The 19095-nt window shown below is 41.8% G+C and overlaps 4 protein-coding genes across 7 annotated transcripts in view; 2 read left to right on the top strand and 2 right to left on the bottom strand.

Annotated features, from left to right (window-relative positions):
• Window positions 1–3292, bottom strand: part of LOC120555741 (WT1 interacting protein) — a 36914-nt gene extending 33622 nt beyond the window's left edge. Inside the window, 1 exon segment of the mRNA XM_039794763.1 lies at window positions 1115–3292. Within this exon segment, the coding sequence (XP_039650697.1) occupies window positions 1115–2615 (1501 nt within the window). The 5' untranslated portion in view covers window positions 2616–3292.
• Window positions 3293–3912: 620 nt separating this feature from the next.
• On the bottom strand, window positions 3913–6620 carry sdr42e1 (short chain dehydrogenase/reductase family 42E, member 1). 4 transcript variants are annotated; one of them, XM_039794757.1, is made up of 3 exons: window positions 6513–6620; window positions 5926–6002; window positions 3913–5449 (listed from the first exon to the last, which is right to left on the bottom strand). In XM_039794757.1, the coding sequence occupies exons 2-3, from the start codon at window positions 5985–5987 to the stop codon at window positions 4348–4350; spliced, it is 1164 nt and encodes a 387-aa protein (XP_039650691.1). In that variant the 5' UTR covers window positions 5988–6002; window positions 6513–6620; the 3' UTR covers window positions 3913–4347. The 4 variants fall into 4 exon arrangements, with proteins under 4 accessions (XP_039650691.1, XP_039650692.1, XP_039650694.1 ...); XM_039794758.1 differs by having other exon boundaries at window positions 6412–6553; XM_039794760.1 differs by lacking the exon at window positions 6513–6620 and adding an exon at window positions 6152–6385.
• A 506-nt stretch (window positions 6621–7126) lies between these two features.
• Window positions 7127–9689, top strand: LOC120555740 (arylamine N-acetyltransferase, pineal gland isozyme NAT-10-like). Its single transcript, XM_039794762.1, has 2 exons — window positions 7127–7346; window positions 8675–9689. Exon 2 carries the CDS (start codon window positions 8675–8677, stop codon window positions 9539–9541), a length of 867 nt encoding a protein of 288 aa, XP_039650696.1. The 5' UTR covers window positions 7127–7346; the 3' UTR covers window positions 9542–9689.
• A 4221-nt stretch (window positions 9690–13910) lies between these two features.
• Window positions 13911–19021, top strand: cnep1r1 (CTD nuclear envelope phosphatase 1 regulatory subunit 1). Its single transcript, XM_039795280.1, has 6 exons — window positions 13911–14038; window positions 14821–14892; window positions 15176–15249; window positions 18205–18314; window positions 18494–18548; window positions 18651–19021. The coding sequence occupies exons 1-6, from the start codon at window positions 14014–14016 to the stop codon at window positions 18690–18692; spliced, it is 378 nt and encodes a 125-aa protein (XP_039651214.1). The 5' UTR covers window positions 13911–14013; the 3' UTR covers window positions 18693–19021.
• Window positions 19022–19095: the final 74 nt, after the last annotated feature.

The following is a 19095-nucleotide window of genomic DNA, read 5'->3' as shown; positions in this document are numbered from 1 at the left end:
ACTCATCTGTGTTGTAATACAGAGGAAGTTAAAAATAATATTTCATTATACTTGCCATGGAGATTTTTTTTTCGATTCAGTGAGTGGAATAAAACAAATTAATGGAGGTAAAACTTTGCTCGTCAGCTGAAAACTTTAACTTTGGGCCATTGTTTGGGGTTTTAAATTTTGCTCTATCAGGACAAAAAAATAAACACAGCAGGTTTTTCTTTGAAAGCAACGTTGCAGGGATCTAACAGATACATATGTGGGCTGAGGTGTGCTAGGACAGCGTAAGGAGTCGTGGTCAGAGCATCACAGGCATCTGAGGAGAGACTTTAAAGCTGAGGAAAACACATTGGTTTGAGGGATCTGGAGCTGAGCTGCTGTGACCAAATGAGTTATTTTACATCAATCAAGCACCCCCAATTCACGAGAAAAGCAATTCATAATCTCAATTAAAATGACACCCATTGTCCTAAATCACCTATTAGTTGATGCAAGACCATAGTCCATATGTAGGCTACAATTAGAGCTAGGCAATATATCGATATTATATCGATATCGTGATATGAGACTATATCGTCTTAGATTTTGGATATCGTAATATGGCATAAGTGGTGTCTTTTCCTGGTTTTAAAGGCTGCATGACAGTAAAGTGATGTACTTTTCTGAACTTACCAGACTGTTGTAACTGTTCTATTATTTGCCTTTACCCAGTTAGTCATTATATCCACATGACTGATGATTATCATCGTTGCGGTATCAATATCAAGGTATTTGGTCAAAAATATCATGATATTTGATTTTCTCCATATCGCCCAGCTCTAGCTACAATACATAAAAACATGCTCCATGTCCACCATGGTCCACCTTTGATTCTATTAACTCTCAGGGACACAGAGCCAAGCCCTCAACCTATACACAATACAGTACTGACAAGGAGACCCTTGTGTTATAGATAATTAGTGTTGGGTCAAAGTGAGCTGTAAAAAAAAAAAAAAAAGGTTTGAGATGTCCCAATAGCCTACTAAAACAGACTATAGTTGTGTGCATGCATGTTCTTATGTTGTTTTCAATCTTATCTACTTGCCAGTTTAAAAAAACACATCCTATTGTGAAGAATATTACCTACCAAAGTATTCCTTTTTCATGTGCATCTCTAACTCCTTTTCCAGCTCCAAGGTGAGCGCCTCCAGCCGCCTCTCCGCCTGACTTGGTCCACTCTCTCGGCTGGGGGTCACCTGGTAAGGTAGCTTAAACCTCTGACTCGAGGAAGCCGTTTTCGAGGACATCCCATAACTAAATGACGAGGGCGACCCCGCGGTCATCTCCACAGCTCCTCCCGTCTGGGTCGACTGCTGCTGGGGCTCTGGCACCGCCGAGAGCCCCTGGAGATGGATGCGATTTTGGATCCCATTGGAGTCTCCAAACTCCTGCAGCAGCGTGTCCTCGTGTAGACCGCTACCCAGCATCGATGACCTGGGCGAAGGCAGCTGCAGATCCGGGTAGGTGCTCATAGATCCCCTGGAGCTGCGGGAACTTCTGGAGCTGTGACTGGAGATGCTGGACCGGGGGCTGGCCACGCAGTTTGCGGTGGTCCCCGGTCTTGCGCTCCCGTCCTGGCTGCAGATGCTCGAACGAGGACTCGCCAGCGGCGCTGCGTGTAAAATCGCTCCCTCGAAATCATGGTTGACCACAGGCCCGTACCGTGAGTCAGAGTAACTGGATCTCGGGCTGGTAGTGAAGGAGTACTGGCTCGCCGTGCTCGACCTGGGGCTGGTGTGCCTCTGGTCGTAGCCCATGCTGATGCCGCTGGTGCGGTTGCTGCTGGGCTTGCTGCAGCAGTCACAGCTGTTGAGGCTGGCCCGGGGGCTGGAGTGTTTACTCGTGTCGCTTGCGGTGCTTGCATAGCTGGATCTGGGACTGAGGACACTGTTGCCCTCGCAGTGAACTAAACTAGACCTCGGGCTCGTGTACCTGTCCTGACCCGGTACCACCAAACTAGTGCGCGGGCTGCTAATGCTCGACCTCGGGCTGGCATGCTTGCTCTGCTCTTGAGAGGACAGGGAAGATGCTAAGCTGGACCGGGGACTAGTGGCGTTATACCTCCCGTCGTGGCTGCTGGTTATGCAGACACTGTTGCACCTGTTGCCGGGCAGTGCCACCGGCTTGTTGAGAGGCACGCCGTCGAAGGCGGAGCCGGTGCTGTACCTGTGGCCCTGCACCTCCAGAGAGTATCTCCTGTGCCTCTCGGAAGCGCCCGTGTAGCACGGCAAAGCCACTTCGGATTTGGTGCAACAGCTCTCCTCAGTATAAACGGCGTCTCTTTGAGGGGCACAAAAATCCACAGGAACGGCCCGGCTGCAATTCACAGGGCGCACCGGAGCCGCGTTGTACACTTTATTCCCAGACGTGAAATTCTCCACTGTGTGATGCTGCTGGTGAATCACAGAGGTACCATTCATTGGCTTACTTTTATGCTCCGATACCGTCGGAGCCGAAAAGTCCAAATCGGGATTAATCACCAAATCTCTCCTCGCATTGTACATCCCGTCTTTATACGCATCATACAAGGAGAGGTCCTCCATCAATTTACTGGCCCGGAGTCCCAAATCTTCCTGGTAATGCTCCATGATGTGCTCCCGAGGCGAGAAACAAGTTCAGAGTGTGCTCCGCTCCGCGAGCCAAACTAGCGAGCACCGCGGAGCACTAATTGCATTTCACATGGAAATCAAAACAAAACGCCGCGGTACAGCCGTCGCTCGTTTACAGAAAACCACAAACGTACTGAGAAACCTCCTCCGGGTGCCGCATCGTCTTCTACTGCGTTGCGCCCTTCGCCGAAAAAACTAACTCTTTCTCACAGTTTCAGCCGACAGGGATACGTTTGTCAACTTCAGTTTTTGTTAAGTTGAAAGGTCTTTACAGTCAATGGCGCGCTGCGCGGAGGAATTTCCTCCGGTTGGGTTTTCCTCTAGTTTCACCTACAGCCACTATGCCAGAAATCAAAGTAGGCTGGATAATCGGATACGCCATAAAAATCCATTGTATATAAGTCCGAGCTCGCCAAGCGTACGAAAATCTAAATAAAACAACGTTTTACACAGGGGACTCGTTTGCGTGAAAGGAATGCGGGGATGAAGACAGGATGCGCTGCGCCTCTCTGGAATGTGGTTAATGCTGCAGAGAAACAATGATTGCGACCAACTCAGCAAGGGGCTGCCGGCTCTGAAAAGAGGAATAGTTTAGAGAGAAGGGGACGTCTGCATTCATCCCAGGCGGACTAAAATACCACACAAAGCACGCCTCACCTGGTCCGACTCCTTTTACACCACAAATAAGCTGCAGTAAATTGGTAATATGCAGGGCAAAGTTATTTAAAACGAGTTTATCCACGTTCTTTAGTCTGGTGATATAAAGACAAAGACATTCTCGTGTCGCCTAAACTCAAGTGTAGCCTGACATGATCCGTTTTAGGACGATGTCCAATAACCATGGGTAGCCTATAGTTTCAATAGGAATATGAATGGGATATTATGTTGGCAACAAAACGAGTCAAAAAAGAAAACCAAAGTATAAAAGACATGATTAAATAAAAAAAGTTTGTATTAGGCTGCATAAAAAAAATATTTAATTTTAGGTAGAAATACACTGAAAGCAAAGTGTATGAGTCATTTCAATAAGTAATACCAAATTAAAAGCTGTGGAAAGAAATTGTTGACTATGATGACCACGGTTAACTTAATATTTGGTGTATTATTACTGTATGTTTGTGATAAAGTACAGTGATATGTGATGCAGGCCAGAGGAGATGTTGTGGTAGCCATTATAAACCAGGCTACTAAATCTTCATCTTTCCCCAGGGTCCTCAAATATGAAGTCTAAATTAAAATAAACCTTGAATCCAGGTTTAAAACCAAACAAACCACATTTGCCATTTAAGGATTTATTCATTACAGTTTTCAGAACTATGTTAGTTCCACAAAAACAGCATTTAGAAATGTCTGTATTAGGTTATTATTCTTCATTTCCCCGAAGATGTTCTTTCAAAACCTGTTCTGTCAAAAACTGTTCTGAAAAAGAGGTAGCATTTGACATATAGTCTGACAGTGACAACAGCCAAAGGATGTAAACTAAGACATTAGGTACAGAGAATATAGGATTATTTTCACATGTAATAGGTTACAGTATAAAAAGGTGTTTATGACTGACGCACCTGCCAGTACTGACTGATTTTGTGAATCCATGGACCCAGCTGTCATATTAAGACATTTAAAAAAATTAAAATTTAAAAATTGTTCTGAACCAGTTTTGATACAGGGTGTATAGCATTTTGGAAAATGACAACATTTTGGTTTAGTTCACTCATCCACTGCCAACAGATGGAAGAAAAGAGAGAACCACCGCAACAAAGGCAGACACTAACAGGATGTCTAGTAATAATCGACTGAGGTAGGAGCAGGGAGTTTTTTTCCCATGGCCTCTGCTTCTAAACCATTGTACAACCTCATCCAGGTTGTGCTCCTGGGGCTCATAACCGAGCTCAGCCTTAGCTTTTGCCATGCTGAAGTAATGCGTCACGCCAGTCTTATACACCTCTGTACGTGTCAGCAGTGGCTGGAAGTTATAGAAGGGCCCGATGAGGTAGTGAATCATTTCTGTGAGGAAGGCAACAAAGTAGATGAGAGAGATAGGAAGGCGCAGTTTGGGGAAAGGATAGCCCAAGCCCTCCACCAGAGGTCTGAAGAATTCAAAATTGTTGACAGGCCTGCCATCTGAGATAAAGTAGGCCTGGCCAGCAGAGCGGTGCTGCTTCTCCGAGATCAGAGCCTTGGCTGCAAGCACATGTGCTGACACCAGGTTGTCCACATGGACAAACTCCACCAGGCTGCTGGGTTCACCATAAACAAACCTGAAGATCCCCTTCTCTATGTAGCTAACTACCCTGGGCAGGTGCCTCTGCTCCCCAGGCCCGTAGATTCCTGCTGGACGCAACGCACAGCTTCTCAGCGCCCCGGAACCGTCCTTTAGTGCTGTGCCGTTAGCTTTTAGCACTGCCATCTCAGCCAGGGACTTGGTTCTGGAGTAGTGGTCGGGGTGAAGATGGAGAGGTAGATAAGGGAGGCTTTCATCCCCATTCTCTATCACCTGGCCTCCGAACACCACGTTGAAGGTGCTGGTGTAAACCAGCCTGGACACTCCGTGCTCAACGCAAGCCTTGAGGACGTTCCTTGTGCCTTGGACATTCACCGCCTCAATCAGATGCTGGTTCAGCTGCTCCCTGCCAGACATGCCATAGGAGGCGATGTGGAATACACAGTCCACACCAGCGATGGCCTTCTCAACTTGTGCGTAGTCCCGTATATCTCCTCGAACAAACACAATGTCGTCTGGCACTTCTTGCTTTGGAGCGGCTGTGTCAAACAGAACGATCTTGGCTCCGTTTTTATGCAGGGAGCATGCCAGGCTATCGGGGAAAACAAGTTGTTCAGTATGAATTAATTTCTGCATTAAACTTATTACAATTCCTCCAGTTTCACTTAATAAAATGGTCTATGGCAAAAATACATTCATTGCATAAAAAGCCACTGCTAAGAGGGGTTTCAGACTGGCCTAAAAACAAACAAACAGTCTTTAGTATGTTTTTCATAGTGGTTTGTCCAAATGGATGTCATATTCTTGCTGCAAAACAAATCCACCTAAGGGTACAAATAAAGTAACCTGAACTTGCATGGATTTCTACTTTTAAATCTACCACAGGTCTGTGGCATTCACAGATCCAATCTAACGGAGATAACTGGTGCATTACCGCCACCTTGTTGTGGTGAAGCAGTGGGACAGCAGCACAGAGCAACTCTGAAACCATTCCTGTTGGAGGGTTTACTGACTGTGAATGTGTAACGTTACTTCGTTTTCAATAAAACTTTATGAGATTGTTCTTACCGATAACCAAAATAGCCACATCCCCCAGTTATCAAAAACGTGTCTGTACTTGCATTTTCCATTGCAGGAGGGCGAATCTGTGAGTTTATAAAAGAGAGCATTGGGCATTAACGAAATTAAAACGACAGTTTAGAAATTGCACACAGAATTATCACAGACCGAAATGTCACAATTCTACAGTCACAAACCAAAAAATAAATTTAAAAAAAGGCTACGTTGACGTTACCTAACCTGCAGTCTGTATAGGCTTCACTGATCTTGTACTTTAGTAGGCGAAATAGGCTATAGACTACCATTGTAATAAGCTGATTGCTTTTACATTGCCTACCACACTTTTCCGTAAAGGGTAATCGGAATGCCATGCCTAACTATGATACAAAGTAGCGTTAGTGTGTTTTGACATGCACAAACAGTAGTTCAGATAAAACCACAGCCTCTAGCCTACTCTAAACTATTTAAGTTCACGTATTCACTGTCGGTACCAACCTCAACATAAACCGTGTAGTAAACGAGGGAAATAAATATCTCTTGAATAGCACTCATTCAAAATGTAACTATACAGCAAGTGATCACGTTGAGCACCCCACCGTCGTTGTGTGCACTTCCTTGGTCGGTGCTGGTACGTGCTTTTTGTTACGCAAATTACGAACAGCTGCGTCAAGTGGACGTAGGAACGGCAGAATACCACAGGAAGTCATGCGATAGATCGTCACAATGATGAAGGCCTATGGCAGATGATTTTAAATAAAAATCATCCACACTTATTAAAATAATAATTAAATAGGTACAACTGTCAAATAAGTGTGTGATTTTATACTTTAGTTATACTGTGATTTTAAATCTCTCATTGCATAGTGTTCGCCAAAGACGCTTTTATGTTGACAGTTTTAATCGGATACAGGGCGCATTTAAGGCCCGCCCACACCGGAGAAGAGCAACTTTTTTTTCTTTTTTTTTTTTTTTTTTTAAAGAATACAGATATTCAAACAAACAAGGCACATTTACGAAGAGAACAAAACCTACATTCTTATCTTCAACAAACACACCCAACTTTATAGTCGCCACTGTCAGAGGTGATATCTCAATATTGGTCTGTAGCCAGCTCTGCAGATCTCTCCAGAAAGATTGCACTGACTCACACAGAAAGTGTTTGAGCTTTAACAGAACACTGCTGCGTGGTCCATGGATGTATTAGGTGTGGTGGGATCGGGTGGGATGCACTAGCCTACTACGCTGCAGTGGCGTTTTGCTGCCCTCTACTGTTTATGACAAACAGTCACATCTGAACAATAAACATTTTGCGTAATGACGCATTTTGGGAAAACGAAAGGAGAAATCGCTCCAAGTTTACAAACTCGTCAACTGATTCGGACCAGAGCAAGCGAACTCCAGGTGTGAAAACGCCCTAAAAATCTGAAAGCGTAAGTATAATGTCATATAATTAGGAATGTGGCTAACCGGGTGGGCAGGGTACAAAATTAGCATACTTTACCAGACAAATGCTGGTAAAATATGCAAGTGACTGGTAGATTTGCTTCACTCATCAGCCAATAAAACAATGGCAATCTTGTGGCTGGTAAAATTTGTACATAGCCGGCTGGTGGACGAAAAAGTTAATTTTGAACCCTGCCGTGTGGGAAATGTGTGGGATAGTTTTTCTTTTATTATCTGTCTGTTCTGTATGTTCCATAGCGAAGATGTGGAGCAACACATAAAGCCTGACTAACACGAGACCCATGCAAATCATCAACTTACCCAAACCTTTGACCAAATACTGTCAGGTTTTACTGGATTAACTGTTCACCAGAAGAAGAAAAAAACATGAGTTTGCAAGAATTCGTGGCTCTATCGATATACCGCATCCTCATAAGAGTCCATTTTGACTGCTTGCACAAGATATGAAAGATAAGGTTAAACACATCTGCTGCATATTTTTGTCGCAAAACTTAGGTCTCAAACGTTATATGTGTGGAATTTGACATTTCAATTGTTTAAATAATTGAAAACAAGCATACAATATCAGAGTACTTCATTAGGGCTAATTCTTTTTCACTTCTTAGAGAAAATCATAGCCACTTGCTGATTATTACACTTGCTGCCACTTTATTCGTTTTGGACATATAGCCACATGTGTCTACATTTTAGCATTACTGTAGAATTGTCTGCCAACAAATCAAAAACGTTTAAAGTGACCTTAAAAAAATGGTTTCTTTACTTTCTGTACTTGTGGTCTTGTGCGGTTTTATTTTATGGCGTGATAAGTTCTTTACTAAAGGACCACAATGGAAATAAGCGTTCTGACTGTATTGTGTTTTTATCCTCCTTCAAACATTCCATCCCTCCTTTTTATCCTTTATCTTAAAAAAAATGATATGCGGGGCATCTGGATAACTCACTTGGTAGAGCGTGGGCCCCCTGTACAGAGGCTCAGTCCTCGCCGCAGCAGCTGCAGGTTCAATTCCGACCTGCGGCACTTTGCTGCATGTCGTTCCCCCTCGCTCTCCCCCTCTCATATCTAAGCTGTCCTATTGAAAAAATGCCACAAAAAAACATCTTTAAAAAAAATGATATGCACTGAGTGCACCTATACACCAGTTTTGTCAATGCCAGAGTTGATCCAAGATAAACTAAAAAATCCTGAATAATTATTAAAACCTATGAATCAATAAATGTGACTTAGCAAAACTATGTTTAACTGTGTAACCGGTAGATTGGTCCTATAATTCATGTAATGTCCTATATTTTGCAGATGAATTTGGACGAATACTTCAAAAGAATTGGTCTCCGTGGCTCATATGATAAACCGGATCTTGCAACACTGAAGTTGCTCCACAAACAGCATGTCATGTCAGTTCCTTTCGAAAACCTCAGCATTCACTGTGGTGAGACGATCGTCATGGACCTTGAGGTCATTTTCAACAAGATAGTGAGGAGCAGACGTGGAGGTTGGTGCCTTGAGAGCAACTTCCTGTTTGGCTGGGTGCTGAGAGAAATGGGCTACGCCACTACGACGTTAGGCTCCAGAGTTTTCATCAGCAACAGCAATGAGACTTCCCCCTATGAATCTCATCTCATCCACATGGTCGTCATTGATGGAAAGGCTTATATAGCAGATGTAAGCTTTGGGGTGTCTTCCCAAGTGTGGGAACCCCTGGAGCTCATCTCTGGAGAGGACCAACCTCAGGCAGCAGGTGTCTTTCGTCTCCTAGACAAGGGGGACATCTGGGTGCTGGAGAAAACTGGTAGAAAGCCAGAGATTCTTAATCCAGACTTTGCAAAATCAAGTCTTGTCAACAATAATGAAACAAAGCAGATCTACTGCTTCACCTTGGTGCCCCGTGAGGCTGATCATTTTTTTGAGAAAAACCACACACTCCAGACAGATCCTACTTCACTGTTCACCAATAAATCCATCTGCTCTTTGCAAACCCCAACAGGATTTAGAGCCCTTATTGGCTGGACCTACAGCGAGGTCACCTACAAACAAGATGTTGATGTCTATGACATGAGAAACATAACAGATGATGAGATAGAGCAAATTCTGAGGGAAAAGTTTGATGTAAAGCTGCAGAACAAACTGCAGCCTGTAAGCAACAAAGCATGGTACACACTTTGAAATCCCACACGTTTCATTTTTAAATTGAACCGGAATGATCTCGCATCTAGAGGTGTGAATCTTAACTGATCTTTTGATTCGATTACGATTATCATGTCTTCGATTCGATATCTCGATGCGTCAAATACATTTTTCTATTAAAGCCATGTAGGATATTTAATTCATAGCTTTTCAAGCTTCAAAAACAAAACATTCTGCAGTGCTCTAATACTAAATAAATTGGATACATAAAACTACAGCACTGAGCACATGGCACTTCCTGAATGTGCAACACATAACAGAATATGTAAACAGAAATGATGTTAAGCCTACATTAAATTGTAAACACAAATAATCGATTATGAGCCTGCCGATTATCGATGCAGCATCGTCCACGATTCGATGCATCGATTATTTGATTAATTTCAACACCTCTACTCACAACCTGCGTTGATTTCATGACGATGGTCAGCAGCTTGCCGGAGAATAATCTAATTGAAACGCTAACAATACTTTACATGATTGGGTGGGCTTATTTTACTAACCTACTTCAAATTTAAATGTTTTAATTAGTTCTTTAAATTTTTGTTCAATGAAAATTATGCAATTGTATTAGGGCTGAAAAAAAAAAGGAAAAATGGACAACATGTTTTGGATTTATGCTTTTGGTATATATGTAAAAGCAATGCAAGAAGCACATATGCTGTTCTTAAGGAAAGTATTACGAACCAAAGAAAAGTTATTTAAAAAAATATACGTCTACCATTATTGTACTGTACTTTGTACAAAACATTCTTATACCAATAATCTGCTGAACTTCAAATTATGTTATAAATGTATATGGTGTGCTTGGATGTCCCTAACTTAGTCTCATTGTGCTCTATACTTAATGATATATCATTACCACTCTTACATATTATGGTTATAAACTTTTTCTTCTGAAACACGGCTAAGCTTGTTTTTTGTAAGAAGGCTGCAGGACTTAAAGGAGAATTCCGGCCAATTTTTACATTAATCTTGATCGCTATAAATATGCGAGTACAGTCGATAGAAAAAAAAAATCAGCCGAATCGGTTCGGTCAACACGGAGTAGCTGCAGCTACTTCTACAAGCTTCCACTGAGCTAAAACAGAAGTTGTCGGGGCAGGTTTTAGAGTGCCTTTGTGCCTCTTACAGACACGAAATGCAAAATGTCGGTGCAACATGAACAGGGGCCTTACGTGACAACAAGATGCGTTTTCAACATTGTTGTAAATTCACCTACCCCGTATCTATCCTGCCGGTAGCTAGCTCGCCCTGCTAGCTGCTAGCTACTGTCTGTGATAAGTGTGTTCAGCAAGGCTTATTCTGTGATGATCATCATGCAACAGTTCCGTGTGTATTTGTAGGTCCCTGTTCATGTTGCACAGACATTTTAATTGCATTTTGTGTCTGTTAAGAGGCACAAAGGCACTCTAAAACGTAGAGGTAGGTGCAGCAACTCAAAAGTACTCGCATATTTATAGTGATCAAGATTAACGTAAAAATTGGCTGGAATTCTCCTTTAAATCAGATGCAAAGTAGGGCAGGTCTTTGCCGAAAAGCGAGAGTGCAGTGTCGGTGTGGTCTCCGTGATAACGCGGCAAAAAAAAAATGGAGGCAAAGTTTATCAAACGTGGAGCGTGTAGATACAGGCAGCTTTAGTTGAGAAAGGAATTAAAAACAAATGGCGCTGGGCATGAATAGAAGACAAGAGGAAAAGGGTGGAGATGGGAAGCAGTTTAGCACTTGGTGCCTCAAATTGAGGGAGCCGGGTGCTTGCTTCTGCAGCGTATGTTCAAGGAAGATACTGTACGGCAGCAGCGGTAAGAAAGTGCTTGCTAGTCATTAGACGTGTGTGCACGTTCATAGCGGAACACGATTTGTCATTAACGATGGCCACTGTGTAAAAGCTATCTGAAGCCCAAACTGCCTTGACAAAGCTGTCTGTTTGGACTCAGCATGGCAGGTGTTTAAACATAACGGCCTTGTCCCAGAGTTTAGACGTCTAGCTATATGAAAAGCTAAACAATGCAAAGTTTTAAAGGGGCCATATTATGCTCATTTTCAAGTTCATAATTGTAATTTGAGATTGTACCAGAATAGGTTTACATGGTTTAATTTTCAAAAAACACCATATTTTTTGTTGTACTGAACATTGCTGCAGCTCCTCTTTATACCCTATGTCAGTTCTCTGTTTTAGCTACAGAGTGAGACCTCTCAACTTCTGTAACATCTTTGTTGTCAGTCGCACATGCACAGTAGCTAGGTAAGGAGCTAGCTGTTTCTCCAACTTCGTCCTGTACAAGGCAGGATTAGCCGAGAGACTTCTAAGAAGTTGAAAGTGCGCCCTCGTTTAGAAGAAGTCACTTCTTCTAAACAAGGGCGCACTTCCAACTTTGCGTGGAATACCTGCAGAACAGGGACATGTAAGTTGTTCTATATAATTTATTTTGTAGATGAGGGTGAATTCATGTGTGTTGTAGCAGTGTTTTGCCATTGAGAAAAAAAAAATTCCGCTTGGCAACATTAACATTAACAGCATTAACTGGAATGGAGGGTGCATTATCTTGGCAATTTAGGAACAATGATTTGCCAAACCTGCTTTTTGTTCTGATTTTATTTTGTAGTAACGAGTAACTAAGATGCTTGGGGGAAATGTACTAGTGGAGTATAAATCTACATTTTATTTAGAAACTGTAGTGGAGTAAAATGTTCCGGAAATATAAATAATGAAGTACAGATACGTGAAAATTCTAATTAAGTACAGTAGCGAAGTGTTTGCACTTCGTTCCAGCACAACCCATGTTAGTGTTGCTTTGTCTTTTGTTTGCTTGTAATCTTACCTGTTGGTGAGAGCTTTTAGTTGTCACTTTGCATGTGTTTTGTGCATGTGAGTAACCAATAAACTAATTTTATTAAAATGAAATTCATGTCTTCTGTCTACTGTTTTTTAAATTCAGTGATTTATTTCATTGAGGGGGTTAGGGATGTAAGCTCTCAACAAAACAAACTACTAAACTGTTAAAAAACTCATAAAGTTAATTCATCCAAACGAGGCCATTCAAATCCTTTGTAGGCACCTTCTTGGAAGTGATGTCGGATGGCTGAAACCAAGCAGGACGGTATCAGCTTCCGTATGTGCCTCCCCAGAATACCATGTGCTCAACATACAACCTGCCTGTAAGCTGCCTGTATTGCCTAGGGATATGGGATATAGCAGAAAAGTTATGTTTTATTAGATTCAAAAGTGATGAATGAAATAGCTCAATTGTAAACATACTCGTGTGTGCAGGCTTCAAGAGGACCGTGATCCTGCCTGAAATGAGAGTATGCTATTCCCAAAACAAACGGGTTCAAGCAGTATGCCTCAAAACCAGGATGCTGCGGCACGTCAGATCTGCTGGTCGCGGGTCGAGCTGTTCCACTAAACTCCAAAACGCGTTCACCTCACGGCAGCACATACTCTCCACTGATTCCATTGGATGGCATAGTCCACACTATACAGTCTATGGTCCTCCGTGTGCGTCCAACATCATAAAATAAGAAATATGTCACTTTTCTTAACTTAAATTAGCTGTCACACGGTGTGACTCACACCTGTTGACTGTGTGCCTATGTTTCAGAAATATTATTATCAGCATCATTATAATTGATACATGTGAAAGGGACATCTTGATAAAAAAATTACACTTGGCAATTGTCATCGGGGTAAAATCTTACTATATTTGCTTAATAGCATCGTTAAAACTTCTCATTTAACCTGTGCACTTTTAACTTCACGTGCCAGTGAAGGTAAAAAAAAAAAACAGACCAAAATTCTAAATAGCAAGGTCCTTTTACATGCAAAGCCTCACAGCTAAAAGCTGAAAGTCTGGGTGGTGTCATCCATTTTAGTCTGTGGCCCAACAAGGTCTCCAACTTAACGTTATTGGAAGTGTTGAGGTATTAAAGCATCACAAACATTTGAAATGAATGAGATACTCGTCCCTGTTTGCTCAGTGCTGTTAAACAGGATGCAGGAGTTTTGTTGTTCCCAAATAATTAAATAACCAAAAAGGAATTGACACACAGCATATCTAAGGCTTTTGTGGTCCCTAGAGGTCTGGGGCCTGTGGCAGTTACCCACTTTGCTCAATTGGGGGAATAGGAAATAAAGGTACAAAGGTAAAGTTATATATATATATATATATATATATATAGAAAGGTTATTGTTATTATGACCGACCGTCAGGGGAGAGAACTGGGGACCCTGGGCCTGTCTGGGTTACTGGACCTACTGAATCACCAGAGCGTGATGGACCAGAGAGATAGAGGCGGGAGCTCACTCTTTGTACCGCCCTTTATTTGGTTTACACCCAATCACGTTAAAGCTGAGCATGCAGCCAATGCGGATTGGCCTGTCGTTGAGCTGAGGGGAAGCAGTGGCACAGCCAACAGCACTGCAGGCTGGTGTGTGACCACCAGGCTCAGATATGAACTCCTTGGAACAGGCCGAAGGTAACCAAGACAGAAATGAAATAACCACATTGTAATTAACTGCTGATTTGTTTCAGCCTCATAGCTACAATCACCAAAACAATTCAAAACAAACGTCTTAAAAGGAGATTAGTTACATTGTTAGATGCAACGTTGAGTTAGCTGGCTAGCTAGCTAGTCTGTTTACGACACTTAGCTAGCTAGCATGTTTGCTAGCCATTAGCTAACTTTAACACATATTCCGTTATTATGTCTGCTAATTTCTATTGTCATGATATATAGATAGCTAGGTTTTACCAGCAGCCAGTGTGACATAATCGGTGAAAGTGTCGCAAACGTTTTGGATATTTAACCGGCTTATTAAGTCACGTTATGATCCTGTCTTCGCTTCAGTTTAACGTTAGCTACATATAACCATTAACGTTAGATACAGGCTGACATTAGTTATGTTTAGTGATGGGCTTTGATGAGGCTTTGGGGCTTTCTTTCTTTTCTGACGTAAAAAGAAGCTTCGGGGCTGCAAACACAGACACCCTGTGGCTTGCAAAACGTATAGCAGCCCTTCAAAACCTCCTGTGATTTGAATATTTTTAGTCTCAAATATGGAATAAAAGTTCAACAATGTGTGTAAACTTCAGAGGAGTGAAACGAGCTTCGGTATCATCCTCCCATCTCTAGCTAGTTATGTTAAGATTGAGTATATAAATCATCACTTCACTAAAAAAGCTGATGTTGCTAGGTCATACAGCCATGATATTAAGTCCAAACACAGTGCGTTTCATTGGGGCCTATTTTTGTTTCAGACCTGAAGGCCTTTGAGAGAAGATTGACAGAGTATGTCTCCTGTTTGCAACCTGCAACAGGCAGGTGGAGAAGTAAGTAACTGTTAATGGTTGTTGTCAAAACCATGGCAGAAAAGATGTAGTGATGCCCTTTTTTTTTATTTTATTTGCCCAACCCTATGTATTTCTGTTCATCAAACAAAAGAATAATTTGAAGCCATCACTCACTCAGTAAATACAGAAGTTGGTGGAGACGTAATCGTAGGTTAAAGACCTGTAACCTGTTATCACCAACACTGAGCAAAGAAACTTAAAGTATTTGGTAAAACATGGTTCATGTTGTTTCACTGGGTGTCATTTTCCTGTCTTGTTTCAGTGATTCTGATAGTTGTGTCTGTTTGTACGGCTACTGGAGCTTGGAACTGGTTAATAGACCCGGACACACAGAAGGTATGAATGAGTGGATAAACATGTCTAGTTGCTTGTGGCTTAAAGGCAAACTCCATCACAAAGAGAATATACATTGTGCTATTGTTGACCACTATGACTACAATATAGCCAACAGCAATACACATAATTGTCGTCCTAACACAGGAACTACAGCATTGAGGCAAGGCAGCTTTATTTGTATAGCACATTTCAGCAACAGGGTTTAAAGTGCTTTACATAAAACATTAAAGAGCAGTTAAAAACAATTACAAAATAAAATACGAGAATAAAAGTTACAGTGCAGTATAAGAAATTAACAATTATAAATTATATGATAAATTGACCATTTTTTTCAGTATGTCCAGTGACAGACTCTGTAAACTAATAGATTATTTTAGTAAATGGGATATTAGATTGTTTGAATATGAAGGCCTACAGCTGTGAATGTACACGTCGGCACAACTAATCCAGGTTTCAGGGACTAAATTATAAATAAACTCAATTTCAGACTACAGAGAATGCTGAGCCATTGTGTAGTAAAAGGATTCAAGCGTTTTGAGTTTCTTACACCTTCATGTTAGAATTGACTGTACCTCCCTAAAGTTCAAGTAAAAGCACCAGTCTGTACTTGGTCAAACCTTGCTGTTAAAGTATGCTGGTTCATTGAACAGCACCACCTTATGCTGATGTGTAGCCATTGTCTTTTTTGCTCATAGCACCACCATGAAATAGTAGATTTTTGACACACTATAGGGGCAAGTAACCACCATTACACCCCCACAATCAGCCACATTATGGGCAGATCGTTCATGCTGTCAGTCCAAATGCAGTTTGATGTTTGCTTCTGTTGTTGTTGCTTGTTTTGTTTCATTTTAATTAATTCATTTATGAATTGATGATTATTATCAATCTTAGTTGTGATTGGTTACCACGCGGAGCTTTTCTCAGCGCAGTTAATTTATTTTAGCTTTGCCCTGCACACTGCCTGCCCGTCTCTTGCCTGCCAGCCATCTCATTATGCTCCTCGCGACCGATTTCCTGCTCATCATTGAAATGAGCTCCCTGCGTACAGTGCGTTTCTCCCCTGAGTCGTCTGACTTTGGAGAAGTCTCTTTCTGTCTCAAAGGTGGTCTGATGAAACACAAGGACATAGAAGCTGTACTTTAAAGGGTTCATATTATGCTCATTTTCAGGTTCATAATTGTTTTTAGAGGTTATATCAGAATAGGTTTACATGGTTTAATTTTCAAATAACACCTTGTTTTTGTTGTACTGCACATTGATGCAGCTCCTCTTTTCACCCTGTGTTAGAGTTTAGATTCTCTGCCCGAGCCCGACCCGACCCGATTTTCGGGCCGGGCCGTTATTTTCCGCCACTATCCTCGGGCCGGGCCCTTGATCAAGCATTTGTTTTTGTTTTTTAATCATTAGGCTACTATAGCCTAATTGGGTGGGGAGAAAGCTATGCCTTAATCAGAAATATTATCTATATAGGCTATATTTAGGCCAAAGTAACAAATGTGTCCAAAAAGTTACACAAGTTGGACTTCAGTTACAAAATGCAAAATGTGTCATGCGCGGAGTCTCCTCCTCTCGCACGCATCACACCGGGGCTGCGGGCTGTATGGTGGAGCTTAAGTGCATCATGGAGCTTGAGGATGTAAAGAAAAAAAGAAAAACAGGAGAATTACCTTTTGAGCAAGTTTGGAGGAAAGTCGGATGTATGTAACCATTTTAAACAAGTCGTGGGAAGTGACAAAGTATGTGTCGGCTTTGAGTGCATTAAGTGCGGCAAGCGGTTCGCCTATGACAGCAAATAAAACGGGGACTTGGATGATGAACAGACACATGAAGCAGGCTCGCCATTGGCAGAAAAGATGATAGTCAGCCTTCAACGTCCTCTTTTGTTACTTCTCCGAGCATGAGGGCGAGGCATTTCTCACAGAGAAATGCGTTGTTTTTTTGTTTTGTTTTTACGTTTCTTCGTTCAGATCCATCTGCGATCCATTTCATTCTGAATAAACAAACAGCGCAGTTTACATGCTTCACTCTTGTTGCATTATTCATTAAGATCATTTTAAACAGCTTTCTGCAGTTCAAACTCTGAATTGTAGTCTAGTTGAGAACGTCAGTTATAACGGCCCACGTATTAAAGTGTCGGGTTGAAATCGGGCTCGGGCTCATAATTCTAGTTACTGTGTCAGGCCGGGCTCGGACACAATGTGCTCGGGTTGGGTTGGGCTTGATTTTTTTGGGCCCGATCTAAGCTCTACCCTGTGTGTTGAGCTCTCTGTTTTAGCAACAGAGTGAGGTATCGCACTTCTATCCCATCTTTGTTGGGAGTCGCACATTCGCAGTACCTAGGTAAGGACTACTAGCCAGTCAGAAGCTGAGTATGAAGGCGTGCTGTGCTAGCAGCTAGGCGAGCATTATAACGTGTGTTACAAAGTGACGAGTGTTCGTCACGGAAGTAAAGGCTGGACTAAAATAGAGCAGTTTGGAGCGGTTTGTGAACAGTGTTTTTCGGTTGGAGATGGTAAGTGCCTTTGTGGTGGACTTTGGGCTTTTTCACTTTGTAAACCTAAAACCTGCACAAAAAGATTATATAACACAATAAAGGAAAAGGGGAAAAAGCCAAAAAGCACAATATGAGCACTTTAAGCCAGATCTGTGGAGCATTATGCTAGTCCTTCGCACATTAGAAAGATAGGATTTGGGTTGAAAAAATGTGAAGTGACCCCTTTAAAGATGAAGATGTGCTCAGACTCACAAACTGAACTAGTTTAAACAGAGTTTCTTTTTTAACTCCCAAATTGATTAGCCACTGTTGCATAACCACATTTCTCATGGGACCCATTGAATTTTTTTTTTTAAATGTTCTACTACAATTGATTTCCCTTAGCTCACTATAGATGAGTTCTGTAAAAGCAAAAGTTTTGTTATTGACTTAATAATTTCTGTTGCTTTGTTCTGCAGGTCTCTTTCTTTTCATCACTGTGGAATCATCCCTTCTTCACCATCAGCTGCATCACTCTTATAGCTCTCTTCTTTGCTGGGATACACAAACGAGTTGTGGCACCATCAATGTATCCTTTTGTCTGTTGGCAGTTAATATGTTTTATCAGATTTGTAATTCTAGCATCGGCACTGACCACACACGCCATTGACAGGAAAGGGTAGTGAGTTGGGTCCCTGTTTAAAACCGATTCATCCTCGTTTATGTTTTTGGCCTAAAAGTTCAAATCTTTGACCTTTGCCCCTTCAGTATCGCTGCCCGCTGTCGGACAGTTTTAGCAGAATACAACATGTCCTGTGACGACGTGAGTTTACAAATCTCGTTGATGATGTGACCTGTAGTCTGCTCCGACGACTTGTATTTTAGAAAGATTGGTAACACTTGTGTTATTTCTGTCGTTTCACAGACGGGGAAACTTATTCTCAAGCCACGACCGAACATCCAGTAACCACAAGCTTGAGTTTGAGCTTGAGCTTGAGTCAGCTGTACCTGGTCTTTGTTTATATAGCCACCAATCACTCAGTGTCTTGAGTCCTTTGGGTGGTCTGAACAGCACCAAGGGGAACAGCACTGAGACAGACATTGTCATCATGATGGAAATGCATTTGGAAGAAAGAAGAAATGACCTGATAGGGCCTTTTAACAGTGTCACTGTTCTGATGTCAGGATTGAAGACAAGAGTTCAGTTGTGTTTATTTCTAATGTTGAGCATGTATTTTAACTGTTTCTATTTTTTAAAATAATTTACCTAATAAATACTTCAGGTGTGAAACTGTCTCATATGTTGTCTTATTACACATAAACTCTGTGTCTATTATTGGTTTTTAAATTACTATCTTCTCTATACGTGT

This window comes from Perca fluviatilis, chromosome 3 (genome assembly GCF_010015445.1).
Source record: "Perca fluviatilis chromosome 3, GENO_Pfluv_1.0, whole genome shotgun sequence".
Lineage (NCBI taxonomy): Eukaryota > Metazoa > Chordata > Actinopteri > Perciformes > Percidae > Perca > Perca fluviatilis.
This window is presented reverse-complemented; position numbering and strand designations above follow the sequence as displayed.

Excerpts from the sequence above, each read along its gene's own strand:
- sdr42e1 (XM_039794758.1), bottom strand. The coding sequence starts at position 6,468 with ATGAGTGCTATTCAAGAGATATTTATTTCCCTCGTTTACTACACGGTT. Across the intron at positions 6,003-6,411 it reads ACTACACGGTTTATGTTGAG|ATTCGCCCTCCTGCAATGGA; the intron begins GTTGGTACCGAC and ends ATAAACTCACAG. Across the intron at positions 5,450-5,925 it reads TGTGGCTATTTTGGTTATCG|CCTGGCATGCTCCCTGCATA; the intron begins GTAAGAACAATC and ends TTTCCCCGATAG.
- LOC120555740 (XM_039794762.1), top strand. The coding sequence starts at position 8,675 with ATGAATTTGGACGAATACTTCAAAAGAATTGGTCTCCGTGGCTCATAT.
- cnep1r1 (XM_039795280.1), top strand. The coding sequence starts at position 14,014 with ATGAACTCCTTGGAACAGGCCGAAG. Across the intron at positions 14,039-14,820 it reads CTCCTTGGAACAGGCCGAAG|ACCTGAAGGCCTTTGAGAGA; the intron begins GTAACCAAGACA and ends TTTTTGTTTCAG. Across the intron at positions 18,315-18,493 it reads CGAGTTGTGGCACCATCAAT|TATCGCTGCCCGCTGTCGGA; the intron begins GTATCCTTTTGT and ends TTGCCCCTTCAG.